Raw genomic sequence first — 23,590 nt, 5'->3', positions numbered from 1 at the left:
AACTATTATTCCATGACCCACTCCTGTTACACTAAGTGTAATATTAATTGTAACTATTATTCCATAAACCATTCCTGTTATACTCAATGTAACATTAATTGTAAGGAATATTCCATGAATCATTCCTGTACTATGAGCACTTTTTTTGTTAATATTTGTTGAAAGATTATGTTTTTGTTAAGTAAATGTTAATTGTTATAAAATGTTATTGCTTGAATCACTGTTTCACCATTATAGAATATTTATAGGTTATTGTTCGAGGTTAGGGTGTTAAAGTGACTACTTAAACTTAATACTTAGGGGCTGTTTCACCATCCATTGATTAGTCTTAACTGAAGGTTAAATGTGATGCCGTCTCCGTCTATGCGAACAAAACAAATAGAGACGGCATTACATTGAACCGTCAGTTAAGACTAATCAATGGATGGTGAAACAGCCCCTTAGTCTCAATGGAAGGAAGTTTTGTTCATTGAAGTTGTTACGCTGACGTTACATTAGTAAAGATGTGAGGTTTTGAATGTTACCAATATATAAAAGTCGCGTGACACGCAAAATAATTGGATTATATTGAACACGAAGAGGAATAACTTTTACTTACATTAATTTCATTCCTATTTTCAACTCTGTGCTTGCAAACTCTGTTTGCAATTTAATAACACTAAAATCATTCATGTATTTAGAACGTAAAGGCTGATTTAACGTGTACAGAAAAGCTTTTTTTTATTATTTAGAACGCGGCAACTCTTTCTTGTTTATGGTTATGACATTATTAAAATTTGTTAGGTTTAGTCATGCGATGGAATAGGGTTTCCAATATTTTTTACTAAAAAAATGAGAATTGTAGTGAGATTTTATAAAACGTGAAAGATGTCACTGAGTCGTTTTAGAGATATTTTGAGATTCTTCGATCAATCTTGTTTATATTATAATCACGAAGCTAGCGACTTAAAAAATATAATCATAGAGGTGCACTTAGGAAAGAATTTTCGTTAAGAATTAGCCTTTTTTATTATTCTATGGAAAAAAGCTAAAAGAGTGACATTTATAAGGTACTTTAATGCGTTCGTCTCTCACCCACTTTGCCTTTAGGGTTTTTAAAACTTTTTATCACGGGCAACCCGACTCTACGTGTTTTGCTGCAGGCGTTAGAACATAGTCGCGATTCTAAATTTGAATATTCTATGGCGAAGTCTTAGGGTTGACACGACAACATAACTCAATAGTATATTATTATTATTTTGATTATTATATTATCTAATGTCATATATAAGTGTTTTTTTAGTGTTATTTATTATTATTTTATTAATTTTGTTTTTTTGTCATTGCCATATCTATATAAGTCTTCCCTGTCGTAAAAAACTTGAGTAGGGTCATAATAATAAAGTACGGTTTATCATTCACCTTTATTTACGAACTCATTCCACATCACACATTTCACCAGTCTCTGTAAAGTTTCTGCAACTTACTTAAGTAACACTTGACAGATACCTATGATGACGATGGTAATGAATAAGAAGTGTCAAAATGTATAAATGTCATTCATATTAACCCAGGATTCATTTAACCTAGATTTAATTTTTCAACCGCAGACTGAGCAAGCAGCCCTTAGGCTATTTATTCACTAAAACAATTTTTTTAATTACATATTTAAAAAAAATGTTTCGACAACCCTACTTTATATGCAGCGCTTCCAGCGCTTCAGGGGCGACATGTCGTCATATTCGAAATTTGAATATTTTCTATCGCAATTTCAAACGACTTTCGCGAAATGAGTTTGGATTCGTCTTGCATTTTTTTTAATGTCAGTTTTCTCTGGGTTCGCTGCGTTTAAACAAGCTAGATTTATTTAAAAATAAAACAACTAACATAGCAGTTTATGGATCATGGTTAGTTACATTAGAAATATTTCCTACGGGATATAGAACGTGATTTGATTATCTTTAACGAGCTCTTGGTATTTTGATATATTCACTACCTATCATCATGATTACGGATAGGCAAAATATGGAAATAAAAGGTAATCAAAAAACCGGCTACGTGCAAGTCGGACTCGTGCACGAAGGGTTCCGTACCATCTATACAACATTCATTAGACATTAGCAAAAAAAGGAAAAAAATACGTTTATTGTATGGGAGCGGGAAGCCCCCCATAAACATTTATTTTATTCTGTTTTTAGTATTTGTTGTTATAGAGGCCACAGTTATACATAATCTGTAAAAATTTCAACTGTCTAACTGTCACGGTTCATGAGATACAGCCTGGTGACAGACGGACGGACAGCGAAGTCTTAGTAATAGGGTTTCCGTTTTTACCTTTTGGGTACGGAACCTATCCTCTCCAATCGAGAACCTTTTGGCTCCAACGGCCATCTGTTCTCCGAATGTAGGTGAATATAATCAACTGTCAAACACGAGTGTTGAACCAGTAGCCATAATGTCTAAAGCCGAGTTTAGACTTGCAAGAAAAATCGTGCAAGTTGCATTACATTGCGAGGCCGAGAGCCAACGAGTTTGTAGTGGTCAATGAGGGCTATCGTTTTTTGTCTCACTAGATGGCGCACTGTTGCGTGAGGTTTTTAAGTATGGCTTTCAAAGTCTGTTATTACGGGCGTGAAGACAAAGTTTAGATCAAAATCATTTTTAATACACCTTAAAACCGTACCATAAAAATATCGAGCATGCCACAGTGTTGCATAGTCCCCGTTTTGTTCGGAAAAAAGGGAGGACAAAACTGTCTCAAAACACAAACATTCATTGCCCCGGAACGCATATTTGCCATAATTAATTTCAGATAATGCAAAATATTCACAAAATTATTCTAATTATAAATAAACCCACGTAGCTCACCCAAAAACTATGAGATTTGACATTTCGGAGACCTCACGCTACACTAGCGCCTCTAGCGGCGAATTCATACGCGACAGCCCTCATTTAAACTTGCACGATTATTCTTGCAGTTTACTAGGCTCAACAGTCTGACGTTCACGATCGCATTGACCATCTCTTTCTATCCTCAGCTTAAACAGTGTGACGTGTGACAGAAAGAAGTGGTGTATTGGATCAGTATGGGAAAGTCTGAAAGTGTAATACGTACGAAGATCCGTTCTTAAGCACCATGTCATCGATTTTAATAACAAGAAAAACTGCATCAATACATTTTCAAAAACTTGTACTCAGCTCGGGAATCGAACCCGGATGTTTTGAAAAATAAAACTTACATTATTAAATAATATTAAATACAATGCATTTTATTCATTCTAGATATATCGTGCTTCACAGTAACATTTATTGCTTATAACCTGCACTACCGATATCGAAATGGAAATAATGTATGTTTTATTTTTCAAAATGACCGGGTTCGATTCCCGAACTGAGTAAGTTTTTTTCGTCTTATTAAAATCGAAGACATGGTTCCTAAGAACAGTCTTCGTATATCTTATATTTTCAGACTTTCCCATACTGACCGATATGAATGTAACACCCTGTATAGTAACTAATGTACTCTGCGATCACGATCTATATGCCGTAGCAAATACTTCTAACATAAAGCCGAGTTTAGACTTGCAAGAAAAATCGTGCAAGTTACATTACAATGCGACGCTCGATTGGCCACTACAAACTCTTTGGCGTTACGGCCTCGCAATGTAATGCAACTTGCACGATTGTTCTTGCAAGTCTAAATTCATCATCATCATCCCAGCCTATATACGTCCCACTGCTGGGCCCAGGCCTCCTCTCAGAACAAGAGGGCTTGGGCCATAGTTCCCACGCGGGCCCAGTGCGGATTGGGAACTTCACACGCACCATTGAATTGCTTCGCAGGTTTGTGCAGGTTTCCTCACGACAACAAAGTTATAAAGGTTTGAAATTCAAGATTAGACAGAAAGACATACTGGCATGTGACGTCACACGCCAGTACCGCCATACTTGCTGCATAGAGAAAAGCGTTTGAGAAAGAGACAAGTATATGGATTTTTCAAAAAATCACTATAAATCCAATTTTCAACCGATTTAAATTTTCTCTTCGCTAAACACTATCTGTATATATTTTCATAATAATATTAAGATATGGCAAAATCAGGAGTTGTCAAATACCGTATTACCTACAGACAATGACCACTGCTCATGGAAAATATTCAGTCTTGTATATTTTTCGCATTTACGCGACAGGTTTTCTTTGAAAATTGGGAGAAAAAAGTGCAATGATAACTCCTGTTTTAAATGCTTAATGCTTCAGTATTCATTTCATAGTGATATCAAAAGAAGAATCTTTATTTTAGACTCCCACGTATTCAAAAATATTAAAATGGATATTTATGTCTTTATTTTTACTGGTATCTACTCCACTGTTTATAAAGCCACCAATACCAAAATCAAGCAGTAGGTAAATTCAAAAATATATATTCACAAAAAATACCATCTTTCCGATAAGGAAACATGGACTCTAAGTCCAGAGCGAACCGCAGAGGGGCTCCGAAAGTGGGACATATTGTCTTAAATACACTAAAGTAATTACTTTTGGTTTTCAATGACGTTCACTTTGTAACGTTCCAACGGGGCCCCATGTTCGTTTTTTCCCAAGAGCCCCATGCTCTTAGACGCCTTTTCATGACAACCACCATATTGTAAAATAGTGGTAACACTAAATTAATTATAAGGACAGATTTTTACAATTACAAAGTAAACTAAAGCATTTTCAGTCTGGCGGGTTAACAAGAGAAGGCCAATGTTCAGCAACTTAAATAAAGTGCTGATGTCCTGCTGTATAGTTTAATAAACTGAATCACGTACCAGAGTGGAACCCTTGTGCTACTAATGTCATGTTGACATCCAATACATTTGCCAAAGAAATCATAGCGAAATTGGTTATGAAAAGGTATGTCAGGGTATATGATTCAGTTTTTTTAATGTATGATACTCTAAACGTATCTCATCTGCAAAGTTAGCGCTGCTCTCTGCTATGGTTATCATAATGATTAATAGTATTTTGAGAAATATGATGAACATTGGCCTATTAATTATATAATTTATAATTGAGTATTACGCCCTGCTCAAACTAATATGACAGTAACTCGCGTGAAATTAAACTCAAAGCGTTTTAAAATTGCTTCGTTCATATCGATTGGTATATGAAGTTGATGTTAGTTTGCTAGCTAAAGCATCGTATTCATCACAAAAGGCAACAAAGACCGCAATATCTGTAGATCGAGTATTTAGGGAAACTATCACACTGCTTCTTTATTTTTTTTTCTTGCTTCGCCTATGCGTTTTTTTTCTATCTTTAGTAGTTAAAATCTCACCAATCGTATCTGCTAGGGTGTGTGATATATTTAAGGATAAAGCAAACGCTTCGACTTAATTTAAGTTGGAACAGGGCTGTAAAAAGTGTGGGACAGCTATTTTCCTAATTTAACATTATTTACTGCTTGGCTACTATCACCTGGTAACCTAACCTATGATTTGTCAAGCATACGATTATTATATCGTCTATATATACAACTAATTACAAAACAATTGAGCTCCTGAGGACACGAACCCCCCTTTTGGGGCAACAAATATGTGCATAAAGTAACCGTTACTATAACAAAAGCGTGTAGCGAACCCAGCAAATAGGTCGCAGTAGGTAAAGATAACATTGCATTGAAAGTACGCTGCAGTAATAAACCACCTTGGTTTAAGATATATTACTCACCTAGAGCTCACGCGATTGTCATGCCGGCTGCATTCTGATTAGCAACTCTGTTCTTTGCACTTTCGCACAACCTTGGTGTTGATCCTTTTTAATAGTCAACAAAGGAGGGTTCCGGAGCTCAGTACAGTGACTGTCAATGCAGACTCCAGTCTAATGGGAGGTCCCTAGACGTGGATCGAGAGTGGAGAGAAGGCGGCGCATGCGGCGCGCCGCGGGCCGCATGTCAGTAGTCCAAGGATTCTTCATCAGGTGACCGCTTGCGGCAGCATAGACGCCACGCCGCTCCCAACGCGCAAACTCCTAAAGCAATAGCTAGACCTGCTCCCAATGCTGGAGCAGTCCAATCTCCCCCACCAGCGCTCCGAGCACCAGCACACAATTCCGGTGCCTCATCATGCAACTGTCCTAAAGGAATACCACCTAACGCGTCCAAATATCCTAATCGACGCAAACTATCTTCCGAATACGCCTCCCTAGCTGATTTTTCTTCAGCTGTCCAAAATTTTCTTTCTGTGGTTGTCACATTCGGACAGTTGATGATGCCATTGCAGATCAGTCTTGCTGGAATACATAAGGCTTCTCCTGGGCATATAAAGTCACAGCCCAAACTAGAGTCTGACGATTTTATGACCCCGCCGTCAGTCAAACGAGAGGTCATAAGGGTACCATCCGAGTTTTTAGGTAAATGATATAGTCCAGTCCAAGCAATTTTAAATGTAGCGCGAGCGGGAGATGCGCTTCCAATAAAAACGATTCTAATTGACCTAGTCTTTTCCTTTTCTATAACCAAAGGATCATCCAAAGACTCAAATCCAAGTTCTCCAGCAGATAATATAGGCAATTCGCGAGCCAAAGACACATTTTCTCCACAAACTGACAAATACGGCTCTACTCTTCCAGGCAGGTAAATTTGAATGTTCCCGTCGTCACAGTGACGTGAGGCAAATTTAATGCTATCAAAGTGGAGCCAAATGTCTCTCTTTTCTTCGATTTCTAAATCCCAAATACACTGTATCTTTTTAGGTGGTTCGGTGTAACCCAATGCTTCTAGATGGGGGTATACTATTTCACCGTCAGAAGCGGCTGCGAGGACTGCTGGGCCGCACAGAGGGCCATGAACAAATTCATATCGAGCTTCGAAGAGAGGAGACGGATTTTTGAAATATGAAGCGGCAGCGTGAGCATTGTCAACAATCAACTGTAGATTTAGCGCTTCTCCCGAAGATACTACCCGGTAAGGTCTTGCTCGTGACACAGTATTGGAGTGTTTAGCACATAAACAAGATCCAAGGGACCGTTGAACAGCTAAGTGTAGAGGTAAAGGAGTAGTGCTGATTCCTAGTGAAGCATTAATGCTTTTTCCACCAGCTGTTGGTTCCCAGACGATCAGTTTATCAGCACGGTCTTCGTAGCAATTTTGACAGGATACCGGAGTATATGGGTGTTCCTGAAATAATAAGTAGATTTGCAATAACATCGCAATGTTTGACATGCATATGCCTTTACCACTCAAGTAACTGTCATGGCTGATAACTATTTTATGTGGCACCCAATGAAAGATGTTAATAATTAAAATTGTATCTTAATGCTATTGAAAGTAAGTATGCTAATGTTGATGATCTTCTACTAGTCATGCATTTTTACCTTAAAATTGATGCTCAAAATTGTCAATATGACTCTCGCATAAATCCTCTTGTCCGTTACAAATCTGTACAAGCAATGCACGTCTTCCCCAGGCGGTGCTTGTTTGTAGACCAGCGTATTAAGGGGAGATCTGAGACGACCAGCCCTCTGCTTCCAGGAGGCAATGACTTCATCACAAGCAGTGCCCTGGACTGGTTCTCCAAAGCGAGTATTGTTGAAGAAGTCATAGTGTGCCCAGTAGTATAATGATGAGCTGGAATAATAATTAATGGGTAATTTGGAGCAGGTACTCTCAAAGCACTTGGCAATTGCCTTTTGCTTTTCCACTTTTTGTGGAAGAAGAGGGAGGTATAGGTATGCAGTAGGCGACATCATACTCCTCACTCCTCATAATAATATATATTTTAAAAATGAAAATAGAAATTATCAATTACGACAGTGAGAATTATTTCCTATAATACACCCTCGTAACAAAACTTCTATTGAGAACAAAAAAATTACACACTTACCCGCTATAACTTCCAGTTTTGCTCTCAAATCTTACAAACATAGCATTCCCAGTAGACACAAAGTCGTGCTTCTCCATTGGTCTACTGAAGGTATCACAGAAGGTCTTTATAATACGAGCATCGTCAGGTCTTGGCGCGTCATATAAAGTGAGGGACTCCCCACAATCTCCGGTCCAGGGTACGATAGGAGATTCTATCCGGTTTATTCGGAAGCTGTGAATAGATGAAATGATCATTAGAATAAATATACAGTAAGTCATGACACTCATAAGGATCAACAAAAAATTTAGTCACAATTTTATTCAGTTATGATTAAGAACTTTGTTATTTTTACTGTATCTTTGAAAGACTACATTTACAATTTAATGCTAAGGTTTGTTATTAGAATATAACAAATGGGGCTAAGTACAAAATATTCAGTATTTTTTTCTTAACCTACATCATCATCTTTTTCTTTTCCATCATACTCATGCCATGAATCATCTCTTAAAAGGAAAACTTTTAAATCATAATTTAAGGATGGTAGTGGAAAGTATTACCTTGGAAAATACAGCCTGACCACTTGACCAGGGAGTCCTTGCATCAAGTAAGTGCACGACGTATGTGGCGGGTACCAATGTGCGACTGACAGAAAGATCCCTTCAGTGTCTCCTGACTTCTTCAGGGATTCGGCAGTAAGGAGCCAGTCACACTTCCCAACTTTTGATCCTGGAGCTTCTACGTGCCCTGGCCAGTTGCCCACATTGAAGTGGAAACCGGTGTTGAGGAGAGGACCTGACATTAATGAAGATAAAAATACACATAAAGCAGAAAGAAATACTATTGCATTTGTAGTATAGACTGTGCCACACATATTTCTGTGCCACACACACATGTTAGACCTACTGTACAACACATGCCTATCCCTGACTGAGGTTGGTGGTCAGTTTTTAAAATCATTCCTTGTCCTGAGCTAGTGTATGTAAATTGGTTGTACTGCCGTCTTGATGAAGGTCTATTTTTTGAAAATGCAAAGCCATGAAAAAAAATCCAACCTTTCAATTTCCTGTCACCTTGTCCACTATTATGTTGTGTAATAAATAATATCTGTTTTGTCTCAATAAGTACATGCCCCAAATGGGCAATCTTTCGCTGCTTGACGATGTTTACCAGCTCTACCTGCTTAATTTTACATTAAATCACCTCTACGTGACTTTGTTTGTCCAGCTGATACAAAGCATCTGACAGTAGCACTGTATTTTAAACGCTTCAAGCTTCTTCCAACGTTGGATATAGAATACGATCAACGTTAGTGAACTCCCAATATTTCGATGCATTTACTTGCGTCATGACAACGGGTTTGCGTAAGACGGAAACTTAATAAAGTTAATCGCGACCTACATCCTGTAGAAAAGTTTTCTAATGTAATCTGTGAATCATTTAAAGCTGATACTAACTCGATAAATTTTCGGATAACTGACCGGCAGGGGAACTGACGAACTCCACGAAAAGATCCTGAGACGTTCCAATGATAGAGTAGGGGAATTTGCCCATGCCGCAGAAAGTACCAATCACGAACGCCGACTCATCTTTACCATCGTATATCTTAATATAATCGTAGGGGCAGTTTTCAGCACCTGGAAAAATATTGTGATTTAACGTAATGTCAACTTTGCCCTGGGAAACAAAAGGATAATATGTATGTGCAAATGTGGCTTTAGACTTAGCTTCAAATGAGCATCCGTTTTCAAAATATGCAGACCGCATTCAGATGTATCATGATATCACGCTAATATGACTGATGTTGCCAGTCGTAAAATATGTAAAAAATAATAATGTCGAGAGTTTTGAAGTTGAAGGTTTGTTTACGTACGAGTAACTAACTTTAGTCCGCATTTTTATCTGTAGAATTCGATTATCACTATTTTGATCACTATCCTGCAAGTATTTAATCATGTTTCAAGGTACAAAATGTTGTGCAGTTTATCGACAACTTTACCGACTTTATCCAATGTTTTCTTAAGGTTTTTAATACTTTTTATGTAAAAAATTAAGAAAGTGTCGCTGAAAATCAGTAAAAAACTTTACGTACAGCAAGAATAAGAGACATGAAATTGGGTTCGGGTTTTCTATACCGGGTGGGCCCTGTAACAGGAGCAAAAAATTAAACCACAGATTCTGCTACTCAAATGGAACTACTTTAGTTCTGCAACTTTCAAACAAATTAAATGGTATTTTCAATGTACGGCATCCAATAGCCTAAATTACATCGCCTGTCATGTAACAAAATGATTGATTTCGAATACATTGCTTGTCCAATTAAACTTAAAACTATAATAAAAATCATAATACAAGTTATTTTCAAAAGTTGTAGAACTAAATTAGCTCAAGATGAAGAGTGGAAACTGTGGTTTAATTTTTTGCTCCTGTTGCAGGGCCCACCTTGTATATAGCGTTAATGAAATTCACGATGTAATTTATGGGAAAAAAATCTTGTCGCCAATTTTTAGGTTTACGTTTACGCGTGCGAAGCTATGGCTAAAAGCTAGCTAGATATATGTATATATGTATGTGTTCATAAGGCAAATTTCAACAAATATTCCATGCAGCGCGACTAACGTACCCACTATTATTATAAATGTGAAAGTTTTTAAGTCTGTTTGTTTCTTTGTTAGCTCATCACTTCTAAACCACTAAACCGATTTAGATGAAATTCGGTATACAGATAGTTAGAGTCCCGGGGGAGGATAGTTTTTATACCGGAAAATTGCATAGTTCTCGTGGGATAGCGATGAACGAATTATATGGGGATGGAGTCACGGGCAACAACCAAAAATACCAAAATACTATTTTCGCATACTTTTAGTGCCTCAAAATTATTTTAAACTAGCTTATGCCCGCGACTCCGTCTGCGCGGATCTAGGTTATCGCGCGGTGGCGCCCTATACCGAAATAATTGGGGTTCAAACTACCTATATATCAAATTTCATCAAAATCGGTTCAGTGGTTTCGACGTGAAAGCGTAACAGACAGACAGAAAGAGTTACTTTCGCATTTACAATATTATAGTAGGGAAGTAGGGATTTAATTCAACAAGATGACTTCCTAGTGACTCAGTGACCCCAAGTAAGATTTTCTGCTAAAGTAACAAAATGCATTGAAAATCTTAAGAGTACCAACTCAAATTGTAAAGAATTCATGTCTCCCTCTTATAATCCTACAGCACTCATACAAAACAACGCTCGTCGAAAAACCTGCTTTTATGACAGTTAAAAACCTTTCCCGGGTTGAAAACAAAAATAAGACCTGTAAATTATTCGTAGATAAAAAACTCATGTTATCCATGACAGGGCCGTAACGAGGGTACCCAAGTTTTGACAGTCCCTAAGAATTTAATATCGGCGGGAAGTTTCTGCAAAACCTCCCAGATTTAATGCCTATTATTGGGTGGATGTTATTTATGTGCGTAATAAATTTTTCGCACCTTGCCACAGGTAAAATGATATAAAAAATGAAAGATGGCGGTTATTAAGGGGATACCAGTAATTGGGTGTTCCAACGAAGACAGGTTTATGATCATGCCGAATAAATGGATGCCTAGGTTCAAACAAGAAATTGGAAAATCGATGTGTGGAAAACGAAGCGTGTCACTAACAAAGTGCCTGTGCTTTAGTGCATCACATGGCTTCTCATTTATGTTTCTAATCTGTTTAATTGTTAACCCCCGACGCAAAAAGAGGGGTGTTATAAGTATGACCGCTATGTGTGTCTGTGTGTGTGTGTAAAACTGTGGCAACCAGTGGCGTAGCTAGGTAACTTAGGGCCCTGGGGCAAATAAAAAAAGGGGCCCACTGCTATCAAAACTGGTAAGGTTTTTTGAAGTAAAATCATTATATATACAAATACTTTAAAAATGCTAAGCAACTTTATCATCAGCTATAAAGCAGAATTTGGAGGGCCCCCTGAGCTTGAGGGCCCCGGGGCACTGCCCCGCCTAGCCCCTTGGTAGCTACGCCACTGGTGGCAACGTAGCTCTTAAACGGGTGGACCGATTTAAATGCGTTTTTTTATTTGCAATCAGGTTTACTAGCGATAGTTCTTAGATATGTTTCATCAAAATTGGTTTAGCCGTTTTTGAGACATTGAACTTTGAAGTGACAAACTCGGAGGTTTTCCATAACATTTTGTTGGTTAGTTTATTACTGATGTTTTTATTTGCTATCATAAGTACCTTGTTTCGGGCATAACTTTAAGTGCTGAATTGTTAGTTTTATTACTCTTTAGTTACTAAGCCATGTATGTCTTTGTTTTGAAGAATAAAGATTATATCTATCTATCTATATATTTAAAGTGAACTGTAAATGGGCTGTGTATCTAATCAGTAGCGTAGGTTGGATATTTTGGTTGGGATACCCAGAGAGTTAAAAGACTGACGGAAGAAAGCTTTAAAAGTCAAATAAGGTGATTTTCCACCGGCGAGGCGAGACGAGACGAAGCGAGACGGACGAGAATTGAAATTTGTATGGTGGCGCCCGCGGCGGCTCGCGGCGGGCGCGCGAGAATGCATACTAATTTTAATTCTCGTCTCGCCTCGTCTCGTCTCACCTCGCCGGTGGAAAATCACCAATACTCCTCCAACAAGAGTGAAGCTCTTGATGTGATGATGCTGAACGTTGCAATGATGGTTTACCTGATGTAATAGGTCTCATTGGGCATGTCATGATGTTCTCACAGCGCTGACCGTCTATGTTAAACTCTTCGTTTTCTATATACAACTTAATGTAAGGCAATCGCGTGTTTAGATGATATCTGAAAGAATGATTTTATATTAGTCGTGGTAATATCGCAGCTTATTACATTTAACATTTAAGATAAATTTGAAAAAATGTTTAAATTTATAATGAACTCTTATAATTGTGATTCCCTATACAGTGAAATTGAGAAAAAGGATCATTTGAAACCAGATTTTAATCGGTTCTAAGGCCTAATTGTATACATATAATTGTCTGTTCGTCTTGCTTCTAGCTGACAGTTACCTGCAGTGTAAATTTCTAGGATATACTCCTGGATACGCTGCCGACTGTACGTAGCAAGTCTGCAGACGACAGTCTCGGAAAACTCTCTCGCAGTACGATCTGCAAACAAATCAAAACGTTATTTTATTGTCTTTTTTTCATGAATAGTAAAAACAAGAAAAAATGCCAAGTCAATTAGACACGTTGATCATAAACGAATTCAACTGAACATAGTAACGTCAATTTCGTTTCCAAATCAAAGTTTTCTAATTCAAGTAGCATCAGATGGGTAGTTATGTGGTCATGTTTTCAGCCGTGTTTGATATAAAGCGTGTGCAATATTAAAGAGACAACGGAGCACATGTCTATTTGCGAAATATTACCAAGCATTTTGTCTGGTTCTTCACAACTAAATTTAATTTCTCCAGACCATTGTCAAAAGCAGTATTCAGGCAAGCAACGCAGTTATCCGCCTCTAGCTTGAAAAATAAATCGAAATATCCAAGGTTTTCTGCAGACAAGAATACGGGCATTGAATGGCGCCTTGTTATGGACTAAAGATTGTCAAGTCTCCCAACGAGACGAGAGACGGGGACACAAAGAAAACTTGCAATTTCACTCGAGAATACAGGCAAATCGTAGTCAGTGCTCGGTTTTCATGAAAACATTATTTTTAGAGTTCCGTGCTTCAAAAAAAAACAGAGCTACCTTCATAGCAAATTTCAAATTGCTAGGACAACCAAAACTACCATAGGTTTTTCGGCTAACGGCAATTTGATTAGAAACATAAATATTGTTATTGAATTATTTTTTTATTTCGTGACTTATGAAGAAGTTTTTTTTTTACATGAAACTGACCGTAATTGACCCCTATCTCACCTGATGTTAAGTGTAGATGAGGCCAAAGGTGTATCTCACTGGTTCAGCAACAGCCTATCCACTCTAGCCTTGAAGAGCCCTAGATTGTATTTATCCGGAAATACAGACGACGGGAGCGAATTACATTCCTTAGCAGTTCGCATTATGAAATAATGAAATGAAAATGAAGTTCGATATTTTCACTGTTTCAAAGGGTAACATACCTAAATATTTCGATGTAGGTACAGCTAGCTTGATACCTCTACGCGTTCCTTGTAAAAAGTGTCTTGACAGATGGGCACATGGATAACAAAGCAATCCTTTAAGAGTTCCTAAAGATAACAAGTCAAAAGAGACCTAACAGTACGAATAAAATAAAATTGAATCTCATGAAAACTTCCGCAGAATACTTAGTATATTTGTTTCTACAAAATGAACTAAATTAGTAATCAACTACCCATTTAACTTCGCCGAACAACCCCATTACTATTCAGCGAGCTATAATCAACACAAATTATAACCCCTTTCCATAATTTCTTACAACAAATTCCAATGTACCTCAAAAACGTTCGAGTTACAAAACAGTACAAGAATCCTTATTCAAATGACGATAAGGCTTCAAAGGAAAGTTTCGACTACGTGACGGACATTTTCAATTGTGAAATTGCTTTTCTAAAAGCAGTATTTCAATTTCTAAGCCACCCATTTTGGACTCAACTTCGTAAATTATAAGGTGCAAACTCTAGAGCCTCTGAATTTGTCATAAGCTCTTTTGGAGTGCCGAATCAATTGTCAAATACGAAAATATTGGAAAGTTTTCTTCGTTTATTGACGCATTATGTAATTTTGTTTACTTTAATATTCCGAATCGGATCAAGAGAGCCCATTGTGTAGTGCCCAGGGAACATTGATTGACATTGATTGTTCGAGTTTCATAATAACTGATTATGTTGAATATTGTATTAACCAAGCAAGAGTGAAGTGCGATTAAACCGACTCAGTTTCAGCCTGGGCAAAAATGCTTTCATGTACCAGCATATTTTTTGGGAATACATTCGGAAATAAGAGAAATAACGGAATTTCAATTCAAACTGGCAACCATAAAACCACACAAAGGAAGTCGTGAATAAAGTCTAGTTGTACATATTAGTTGTTACCTGCGACTTCATCTGCGAATCAATTATCGCTATCATGCGTTAACTATGCTATTTTCCAGGATAGAAACTATGATACGTCCTTTCCCGGGTTTTAAACTAATCCTATGCCAAATTTTATCTACATCGGTTCAGAAATTTTTCGTATTTCTGTTATCTTGATTGTGTGTGTTTCAGTACCTACCAAATAAACGATTTATCTACCAATCTATCAAACATCTTCACAAACTTTCTCGTTCATAGTATGGAATAGGACGGGACAAAAAAAGGTATGTTCTGTAGTAAGAAGGTATCCAATAACTCGGTACGATTTACAAAATAATTCTGTATCAATGTAACCTCTAAAGCAATAGTAGTGTAAAGTAGTAAGTAGTGTAATGAAACCTCTAGAGGTTAAAGAAGATCTAAGTATAAAAAGATCTAACGCGTCCTAAATATAAATCCGTTCACAAGACACTTACTCCTAATCCATAAAAGCATAATGTACTTTAGTAGATTACCCTAAAGATTTACATGTTGGCCTATGATGGCCTTCAATAGGCACTATCAATCTCTCTAACGGCTCAATAGCCTAAAAAATCATGGCGACAAATCTCCCAAATACATCAAGTTCGGAGTAGCCAATCACTTAAGGGTCTTCGTGAAATGACGGGTAGGGAGGAACGGGGATAAATACTAGGGGATAGGGGATAGAAATGGAAGCGGCTGGGAAAGCATTTTAGAACAAAAGGAGCTTGAATTATTTTGTATTTAGGTCGTAAACACGTTGAAATACATTATCAAAAAGTCAGAAATATATAGACAAGTTTATGGCGCTAGCAATAATGTTGGTATGGCCAACTATAATTGACGCGTTAACTGTGTCGATTTTTTTTAAATCATTATTTGAGGTCTAGAGATCCTTATAGGTACTTGATAGTATTTTAATTGAGTGCAGCTTGACAGTTATAAGAACAATATTATAACTGTAACCACAGATATGGATAGACTGTAACGTAACGAGAACTTTGCTGGAGTTAATTATTTTTGATACGCTTTGGGTTACATTTATTTTATAAAGCAGAAAGTTTACTATCGAGTAAATCGAATTATATCAAACGTATCCTTGGTATTATTTAGCGCACTCAACTATCTTTATCCGATCCTCGCCCGAGATTACATTCTACTTGGATACCAGAACAAGTAAAAATACTTTAAGTATTATCCCTATTTTACGAGTAGAAAAGGGCACCCTAAGCGCCAAAATGACTCACCCTGTGGTTCGGAACGACCACTCTGGTCGCGACGTGACTAAAATGGCGGATAAAGCGTCACAGTGGCGGATCTATTATTGCCATCACAGATTTATGATTGTAATCAAGTCTTCGGACTAAGATTAGTGCGATAGGGGCTGTGCCAGTAATAATAACAATTTAAACGAGAACCAAGTATAGTTATCTCATTCACAATAGGGTTAATGGACCAAAACAATTATTTTGCTCACCCGCGACCTTAATAATATGATAGCTGCGCTTATGCAAGAAATGTGTGTTCAGGCGAAAACCGCGCGGCTAACCGCATAGTACGTTCATGCACTAATATTACGAGCTTTTAAATGAATTGTATTTGATTATATTTAGGATAACCTCTAATGTGTGTTACTAAACCCTCAAATGTATGATTGATCCATATCAATGAACTAACGTTACATAACGTTACTTCGCTTACCCGCACGCAATCTTATGATAGCTACGCACATGCTGAGTGGAGACCCTTTTTGGTATCCTGCCGTGTCACCAAGTTACATAGTTTTAGTGCTAGTTTTAGTCTTAGTCTTAGGTGGTACTTATGGAGCCAAAATAAACTTTTCTTTCTTTCTACGTCTAAGCAAGAAATGTATGTTCATGCAGTTCCTCCACTTCCACACTGTAAGAATACACTCACACAAACCCAATTATCACCACCACCACAGTTTTTAACTCAACCAGAGCTCATCTTCAGAGCAACACAACCGTTGATATGGGTTTGTGTGATTTGTGTGTGTTCTTATAGTGTGAAGGTGGAGCAACTGCATGAACACACATTTCTTGTATAAACATAGCTATCGTAGAGTCTCGGGTGAGCAAATTAATTGGCTTAGTCCATTGATATGGACCTCCGGAAAGTAACGCCTGCTTCAATAATTATTCACATTAGGTTTATATACAAGAAATACTACAAGACGCTTTGCTCACGCTTCACGCTCATTCGGTCATCTAACAAGTTTCAAAAAGCTTAGCTTAAGTATAAGAAATCTTGAGATTCGCCTGTTTGACAGGCGTGTGACGTCAACAAAAGCTGGCAGCTTCCTCCGACAACGAAGAAGCATTGCATTCAGAGGGAACGATGCCAAAACCTTCGGAAATATGCCCAATGCCATTCTGTGATACATTTTACTTTTTTTATATGAGCGAAAAACAAGTATGTGGGTCACTTGATGGGAAGCAATCACCGCCGCTCATGGACACCTACCAACACGAGGGTTATCACAGGTGCGTTGCCGGCCCTTTGGGAGACTGATAGGCTCGTTCTTTTAAAAAACCCTGCTGCTGAGCTGTACAAACACTTTTTATTGCCAGCTGTAATCCGCGAATTCGTTTGCGAAGAATGTAATTGTCGCCGCGCGCGGGAAATATACGATTTCCGGATTAAAAAGGTCTAATCTTCATTTCGAGGGTTTTCACACAGGCGAAATATCACTAGATGGCGTTACTATCGTGAGGTCCGTTTGACGTTTGCTTGTTGGCTCATTTAGTTTTTTAACCAATCACGAGCAAACGTCAAACGGACCTCACGATGCTAACGCCATCTAGCGATATTTCGCCTCCGTGAAAAAACATTGCATGCGTTGATGATTGATGATGATGTAACACCTTAAACATGTAATCATGTCATAACAATAAACAAATGTGACTTACCCTGCGACGACTTCTCCCCTCCTGTTGGGGTATAACTCAGGATGCTGCCCATAGCGGAGGTATACTTCAAACTGCTGCTCGGCTCTGTATAAAAAAAATACAAATGAGTTAAAAACATTTAAAAACCAACAGAAGAAAAGCTGTGGCCGTGAACCGTACGCAGTCTCGTCAATTCACGACGCAAGCTGAACAAGTACAGAACTTTCATTTCGTGACAATTTTTATATCCCTTTCTTTATTGTTCTTATTGTAATACTTGTAAATGTTCCAAATAAATGTTTTTTTTTATTAAAAAAGAACTGAAAACATGCTCAGCTGTCTTTTTGGCATCACACTACAGCGCAACGTCTCTACTTTTTCTCTCTTCTTCTATTTATGTTTTTACTGTGTTTTTGTTGTGATGTAGTGTGTGTTTTTATGTCAATAAATGTAGTGAGTGAGTTTTTCAGAATCTAAATATTTGTGAAACGTTCTCATCGAACCAATTTGCCCAACCTGATAATACCTCAATAACGTTCTGGCCCATTCGCAATCTGTGTCATCAACGGCCTATCACACCTCAGCGAACATTGCGTTTCTTTCCAAGTAACCGCCGTACGATGGACCCGACAGAGCAATAAACACCTTTTTGTCTAACACACTGGAATCACAATCGTTTTCACCACTTCTTTCTGCCTTACGGTATAAGACAAGGCTAGAAAGAGATGGTAGATCCAATCACGAAGGTCAGCGCGTTAGACAACACGGCCTCAGGTTCTTAACAGTTGTGACCGAGCTATCTTCGCTAATTTATCTAGATCTCACCTCGAGTCGAAGCTGAAGTAGGTTTGATCCGTAAAGTTGTCGGCGTGGAACACTATCTTGACAAAGTTGGTCTCCGATATGAAGGTCTGCGGCTGCTCAATCTCGCCACAGAACAAGCCTGGCTCTTTACGATTGGAGACGTCTGTCTTTGCGTTACCATCCACGATCTAGATAAAAAGTAGAATAAAAATGTGATTAATATTTTCAAAAGTTATCACAATATGATTTACGAATATTTCAGTAAGTATTTAGTTTACTGCTGGATCTAATGATTTATCTGTTCGAAGCCGCAGGTAAACATCAGTGAGTAATATAATTTAATAGATCAAATTCACTAACTGATCAAAGTACAATATCTCAAAAACGGCTAAACCGATTTGATGAAACAGTCTAAGAACCATCGCTAGAAAACCTGATTTCAAATTAAAAAAAACCGTTTAAGAGCTACGGTGCCACAGACAGACACACATAGCGGTCAAACTTATAACACCTCTCTTTTTGCGTCGGGGGCTAAAAATGATATTTATAAATACAATACAATAACCCTTTATTAAATACCAAGTCATGATAAACACTAAAACACACACACACACACACACACACACACACACTAGCACATTGTAGTTCTGTTTATAATATAGAGACAGACAAATTATACTTTTACAAGGCAAAACAATTACATAGGCGTTTTGAACCATTACCGAATTGATTTACCATTTGACACAAAAGTTGGAAAACTCCTGACATTGTCAATTCATAGTCCAATATCTCAAAAACGGCTGAACCCATTTTGATAAAACATGTCTAAGAACCATTGCTAGAAAACCTGCTTTCAAATAAAAAAATCCGCATTCAAATCGGTTCACCACAGACAGACACAAACACAAATAACGGTCAAACTTATAACACCCCTAGCTCGCGTCAGGGGTTAGAAACCGAAGGAATCAAAACACGTAATAAGGAGAAGACATAATCAAAATTAATTCTGATCCAACACAGTCCGATAATTACCTCAGGCGCCTGTCCGGAGTTTTTGTAAAATAATTTTCCAAATTAATTAGCCAAATCGACAAGGCATTTTGAAACTCAATTATAAAATTAAACAGACAGATTTCACAACTTCGTATCAAAGTTTCAGTTTTGTTATTGTTTCGACCAGCGTGCAGCGCCTCGTTTAATGGCGGCTGTTGAAATTTGCAGGATGTTTTGTTTTAAAATCCTGGGAGATGAGAGAAGTGTATTTTTGTTTTTAGGCTTCTGTACTTGAAGAGTGACAGACGGAACCCTAGTGTTGCTGCAATGTCCGTCAGGACTTTGTATTTTTGTCGCTTTTAGGGCTTACACTAGCTGACGCAGTTTTGACGCCTATTAAAAAACAGTATGAGCAGCGCTTACTGCGCACGCGTCGCGCGCAACGAATTTTACCTGTACCCGCACCCGCAGAGGGGCTACTCCGAAATTCGAAAATCGAAGTTTGTATTGTACCGTCTTTCGACTTTCGAATTTCGGAGTTACCCCGCAGGTGTGCGCCCGCGCCAGTTAGCATAGACCCTTAAACGGTTTGAAAAAGTGAGACGTTATTTTTCATCTGTGCGTTTACCATGTGTTTATTAAGTTGGATCCAAGACTGTATGAGACTTTTGAGACAAGACCTAAAATTCCAAAATTAAGGTTCATACAAGTTCACACCAAAGTTCTATGGCTTAATAATAAGCTTAATAATTTTCATATTAAGTTACCTGCAAGTATCCTTTATGGCAAGTGGTGCCATTGATGAGGGTTCCAACCTTGAACTTCTTGAACCGTATCCTGAGAATCCAGTCTTTCGGTGACCCTCGGAATGCTCGAAACCTGGAAAGAAACTCCTATGAACTTATGCAATGGTGAAGTGAAGTGATTTCGTGGGTAAGATAAAGTACGTTTCTGTTTCTTATTATTGCCTGACTGCCTAAACGAAAACTAGGAAGAAACAATTTTTACACCAATCCTACCATACCATATGGTACAGTCGAACATCTCACATAATGGTTGCATGGTGTGCCATTGCCGGCACATGATTTATCATAAAATTGTCGATTGATTTGGAATGCAGCGATATCTATCTCACGCACGATCGATCCAGATAAGCCACGCCACCATCTTAGTACCTTGGATATATTCAAGTATATAAGTTAGCATTCCTTATGAATAAGATAGTTCAGTTTGAGTTCAGTTGGAGATCAGTAAAGGAGTTCAAGTTAGCCCACATAATGTCCGTTTTACTCTCCCACTTATATTTCCCCTAAAGTAAACCCCGACGTGATCAGAATACGCAACCTTCTGATTGATCGATTCTGATCGATCGCGCGTGAGATAGATATCGCTGCATTCTAAATCAATCAACAGTACCTTTACCATGTGTTTACAGTGACCGTACTCGATAGCGACGGCGTAAATTATTTGTATGGAGAATTGTACAGCGCCTCTACAAATAATTTACGCCGTCGCTATCGAGTACGGTCACTGTAAACTCATGGTAGTGGTACAGGATCCAGATAAATCATTTTTTTTTATTTTTTTTTTATTTATTGCATACATGTTACATAAGCTCTTAAAGTTAACATGAACCCTGGTAGGGTAAAGCATTTGTTGTTATAATTGTTATTATCTATTTACTATTTTAAAGTGCCAGCCATGGCACATATGGTGAATATGGTTGTGTTGCTCTGAAGATAAACTCTGGTTAAGTTCAAAACGCGTCATTGTAGTGAGGGGGGATAGTTGGGTTTGTGTGATTTGTGTATGCTCTAACAGTGTCGAGGCAGAGGAGCCACATGGACACACATTTGTTGATTAGATGTAATTTTCGTAAGACCGCAGGTGAGCAAAGTAATTGTTCACGGTGGATGCAGGCCGCTTCCAACCGAAGCAACAGGAGAGGCTTATATCCAACAGTGGACTTCTAAGGCTGATATGATGATATTAAATGATATTGTAACGGATAACTCACGTCTTAAACCGAGTTTAGCTCGACATGTTTCGGGCTATTTCGTAGCCCTTCTTCTCAGGAGCACGCGGCTCGGCGGCTGCCGCAACACGCACACCCAGTATACACACTCTCATCTATGACGCACACTACGCGCCACCGCTCTGCTCGCGCGACTGCCCGACGAAACTAACGAGTATTTAAAACTGTTTTTCATCACACTTGCTCGTAAACAGTGTCGTAACATGCATGCTACCTTGGTTGCAACCCCCCAAATAAAACCCTCGACCTTAATGTGCTTGTCATGAAACCCGTGGTCGGTAAATGAGTCATTGCCCGTACTAATTTTGTTGTCATGAAACCCGTGGTCGGTAAATGAGTCATTGCCCGTACTAATTTTGTTGTCATGAAGCCCAAGGTCGGTAAATGAGTGTGATACTGCATGGCGTGCTGGTCGTGCTGGCGTGCAGGAGCGTGGCGCGCGCACGACGGGCACATGGCCAGGCTGGGGGAGGGCGGCGCGGAGGCTGGCGCTGCCAAGAGCGTAGTCAGCGCCAGTCAGCGGTATCGGCAATTTTTGAAAAAATATTAGTCTTTCTTTTACAAATATACAAATTTACTCGCAAATGTGATGAAAAACATTGTATGTCGCACGGGCGGTACTAGAATTACGAACATCGACTCATTAAAGCCCTCAGTCTTCGACTTCGGGCTTCTAATAGACTCTCGTTCGTAATTCCTTGTTTACCGCCCTTAAGACACAAAGTACTATTACTCGTGCTGCGTCATCGGTTGGTGTGGAGCGATGTTGTTAGTGTTGTGTGCTACCCTACATTAGACATTGACAATTAAAATGATGATAAAACTGGGGGTAATTGTGCGCCGGTGTTAGTTTCGTCGGGCAGTCGCGCGAGCAGTCGCGTGCTCCTGAGAAGAAGGGCTACGAAATAGCCCGAAACATGTCGAGCTAAACTCGGTTTAAGACGTGAGTTATCCGTTACAATATCATTTAATATGAGTGAGTCTCACGGTAGTTTCATGTTCTGATATGATGATGATGATTATATTTGAGTTGTACCTGTATGTGCAAGTGAGAGGACGTCCGAAGTTCTCCGGCGTGACGGGAGGCGAGGAAACGTCCTCATATATCTCCACTGTCTTGTTGCAGTGGTCTCGTTTTGGATCTGGGAACAAATAAAATAAATTTAATCCTGTAATTAAGTATCGACTAGGCGATGACTTTTTATGCTCTAGTGCATAAAGTAAAATCTTCGTCTAAGATCAGGTGTAAACAGCCACAAACAAAGACGTTTCTACATATTTTTCTTTATAATATTTAATTTATATTAAACTAAAAATCAATCAAATCAATCAAAACAGATCAATAAAACTATAAACTTGACCGTAACAAGTGTCATTATTTTGCAAACGAATTACTAAATCGATAAATAGTCTCTCAGCAAATAATATCCCACACTATGCATTTAAACAAAATTCATTTCCACTTTACGTGTAGAGTCGTTGGCAAAAGCTAGCACATAATATAAGTCACGGAAAGACAGACATATAGACGGACATGGCGAAACTATAAGCGTTCTTAATAAGACTATTACGGAATCCCAAAAACGGTGAAATTATTCTAGATTAATTTTGTCAAACCTTTGTTGGAGACAGATATACTTTTTATAGCCTTTTATATGCTATTTTATTGACTATTTTTTCATAGTTTTAGTTTTACAGTTCTTTCGCTCAGTTGCATGTTTAAATCATAGGTAGTATCTCTAGTGTTAATTCAATGTCTTAACTCAAACTTTATATTGCATTCAATGTTGCGATGAAGATCTTAAAAATCAATTCATCAATAAATAAATCAATCGATGGTCTTATCGCAATATACTCAACGGCACAAAATTTGGCCCATTCTACATACAAAATTACCTATTTCTGCATACATTTGATTGCCAGATTTTTTCCCGCTCAGTATTTTTAATGCTGTAAGTGTTCTTGCTTCTTTTCCATGGTAACATCTTCGAT

The 23,590-nt window shown here is 38.2% G+C and overlaps 1 protein-coding gene across 1 annotated transcript in view; it reads right to left on the bottom strand.

Moving 5' to 3' along the window:
* Positions 1 to 3,688: 3,688 nt before the first annotated feature.
* The window catches only part of LOC141429268 (uncharacterized), a 131,676-nt gene continuing 111,774 nt past the window's right edge, over positions 3,689 to 23,590 (bottom strand). The window contains exons 2-12 of the mRNA XM_074089549.1: positions 22,635 to 22,740; positions 20,331 to 20,442; positions 18,592 to 18,758; positions 17,788 to 17,871; positions 12,861 to 12,959; positions 12,515 to 12,633; positions 9,306 to 9,461; positions 8,385 to 8,619; positions 7,846 to 8,058; positions 7,337 to 7,589; positions 3,689 to 7,139 (exon numbers count right to left, since the gene is read on the bottom strand). Of these exons, the coding sequence (XP_073945650.1) occupies positions 5,916 to 7,139; positions 7,337 to 7,589; positions 7,846 to 8,058; positions 8,385 to 8,619; positions 9,306 to 9,461; positions 12,515 to 12,633; positions 12,861 to 12,959; positions 17,788 to 17,871; positions 18,592 to 18,758; positions 20,331 to 20,442; positions 22,635 to 22,740 (2,768 nt within the window). The 3' untranslated portion in view covers positions 3,689 to 5,915. The remainder of the gene's footprint in view (positions 7,140 to 7,336; positions 7,590 to 7,845; positions 8,059 to 8,384; positions 8,620 to 9,305; positions 9,462 to 12,514; positions 12,634 to 12,860; positions 12,960 to 17,787; positions 17,872 to 18,591; positions 18,759 to 20,330; positions 20,443 to 22,634; positions 22,741 to 23,590) is intronic.

The sequence above is a fragment of the Choristoneura fumiferana genome, chromosome 6 (assembly GCF_025370935.1).
Source record: "Choristoneura fumiferana chromosome 6, NRCan_CFum_1, whole genome shotgun sequence".
In the NCBI taxonomy this organism is placed as follows: Eukaryota; Metazoa; Arthropoda; class Insecta; order Lepidoptera; family Tortricidae; genus Choristoneura; species Choristoneura fumiferana.
Note: the sequence above shows the minus strand (reverse complement) of the source record. Positions and strands in the feature narration are given on the sequence as shown.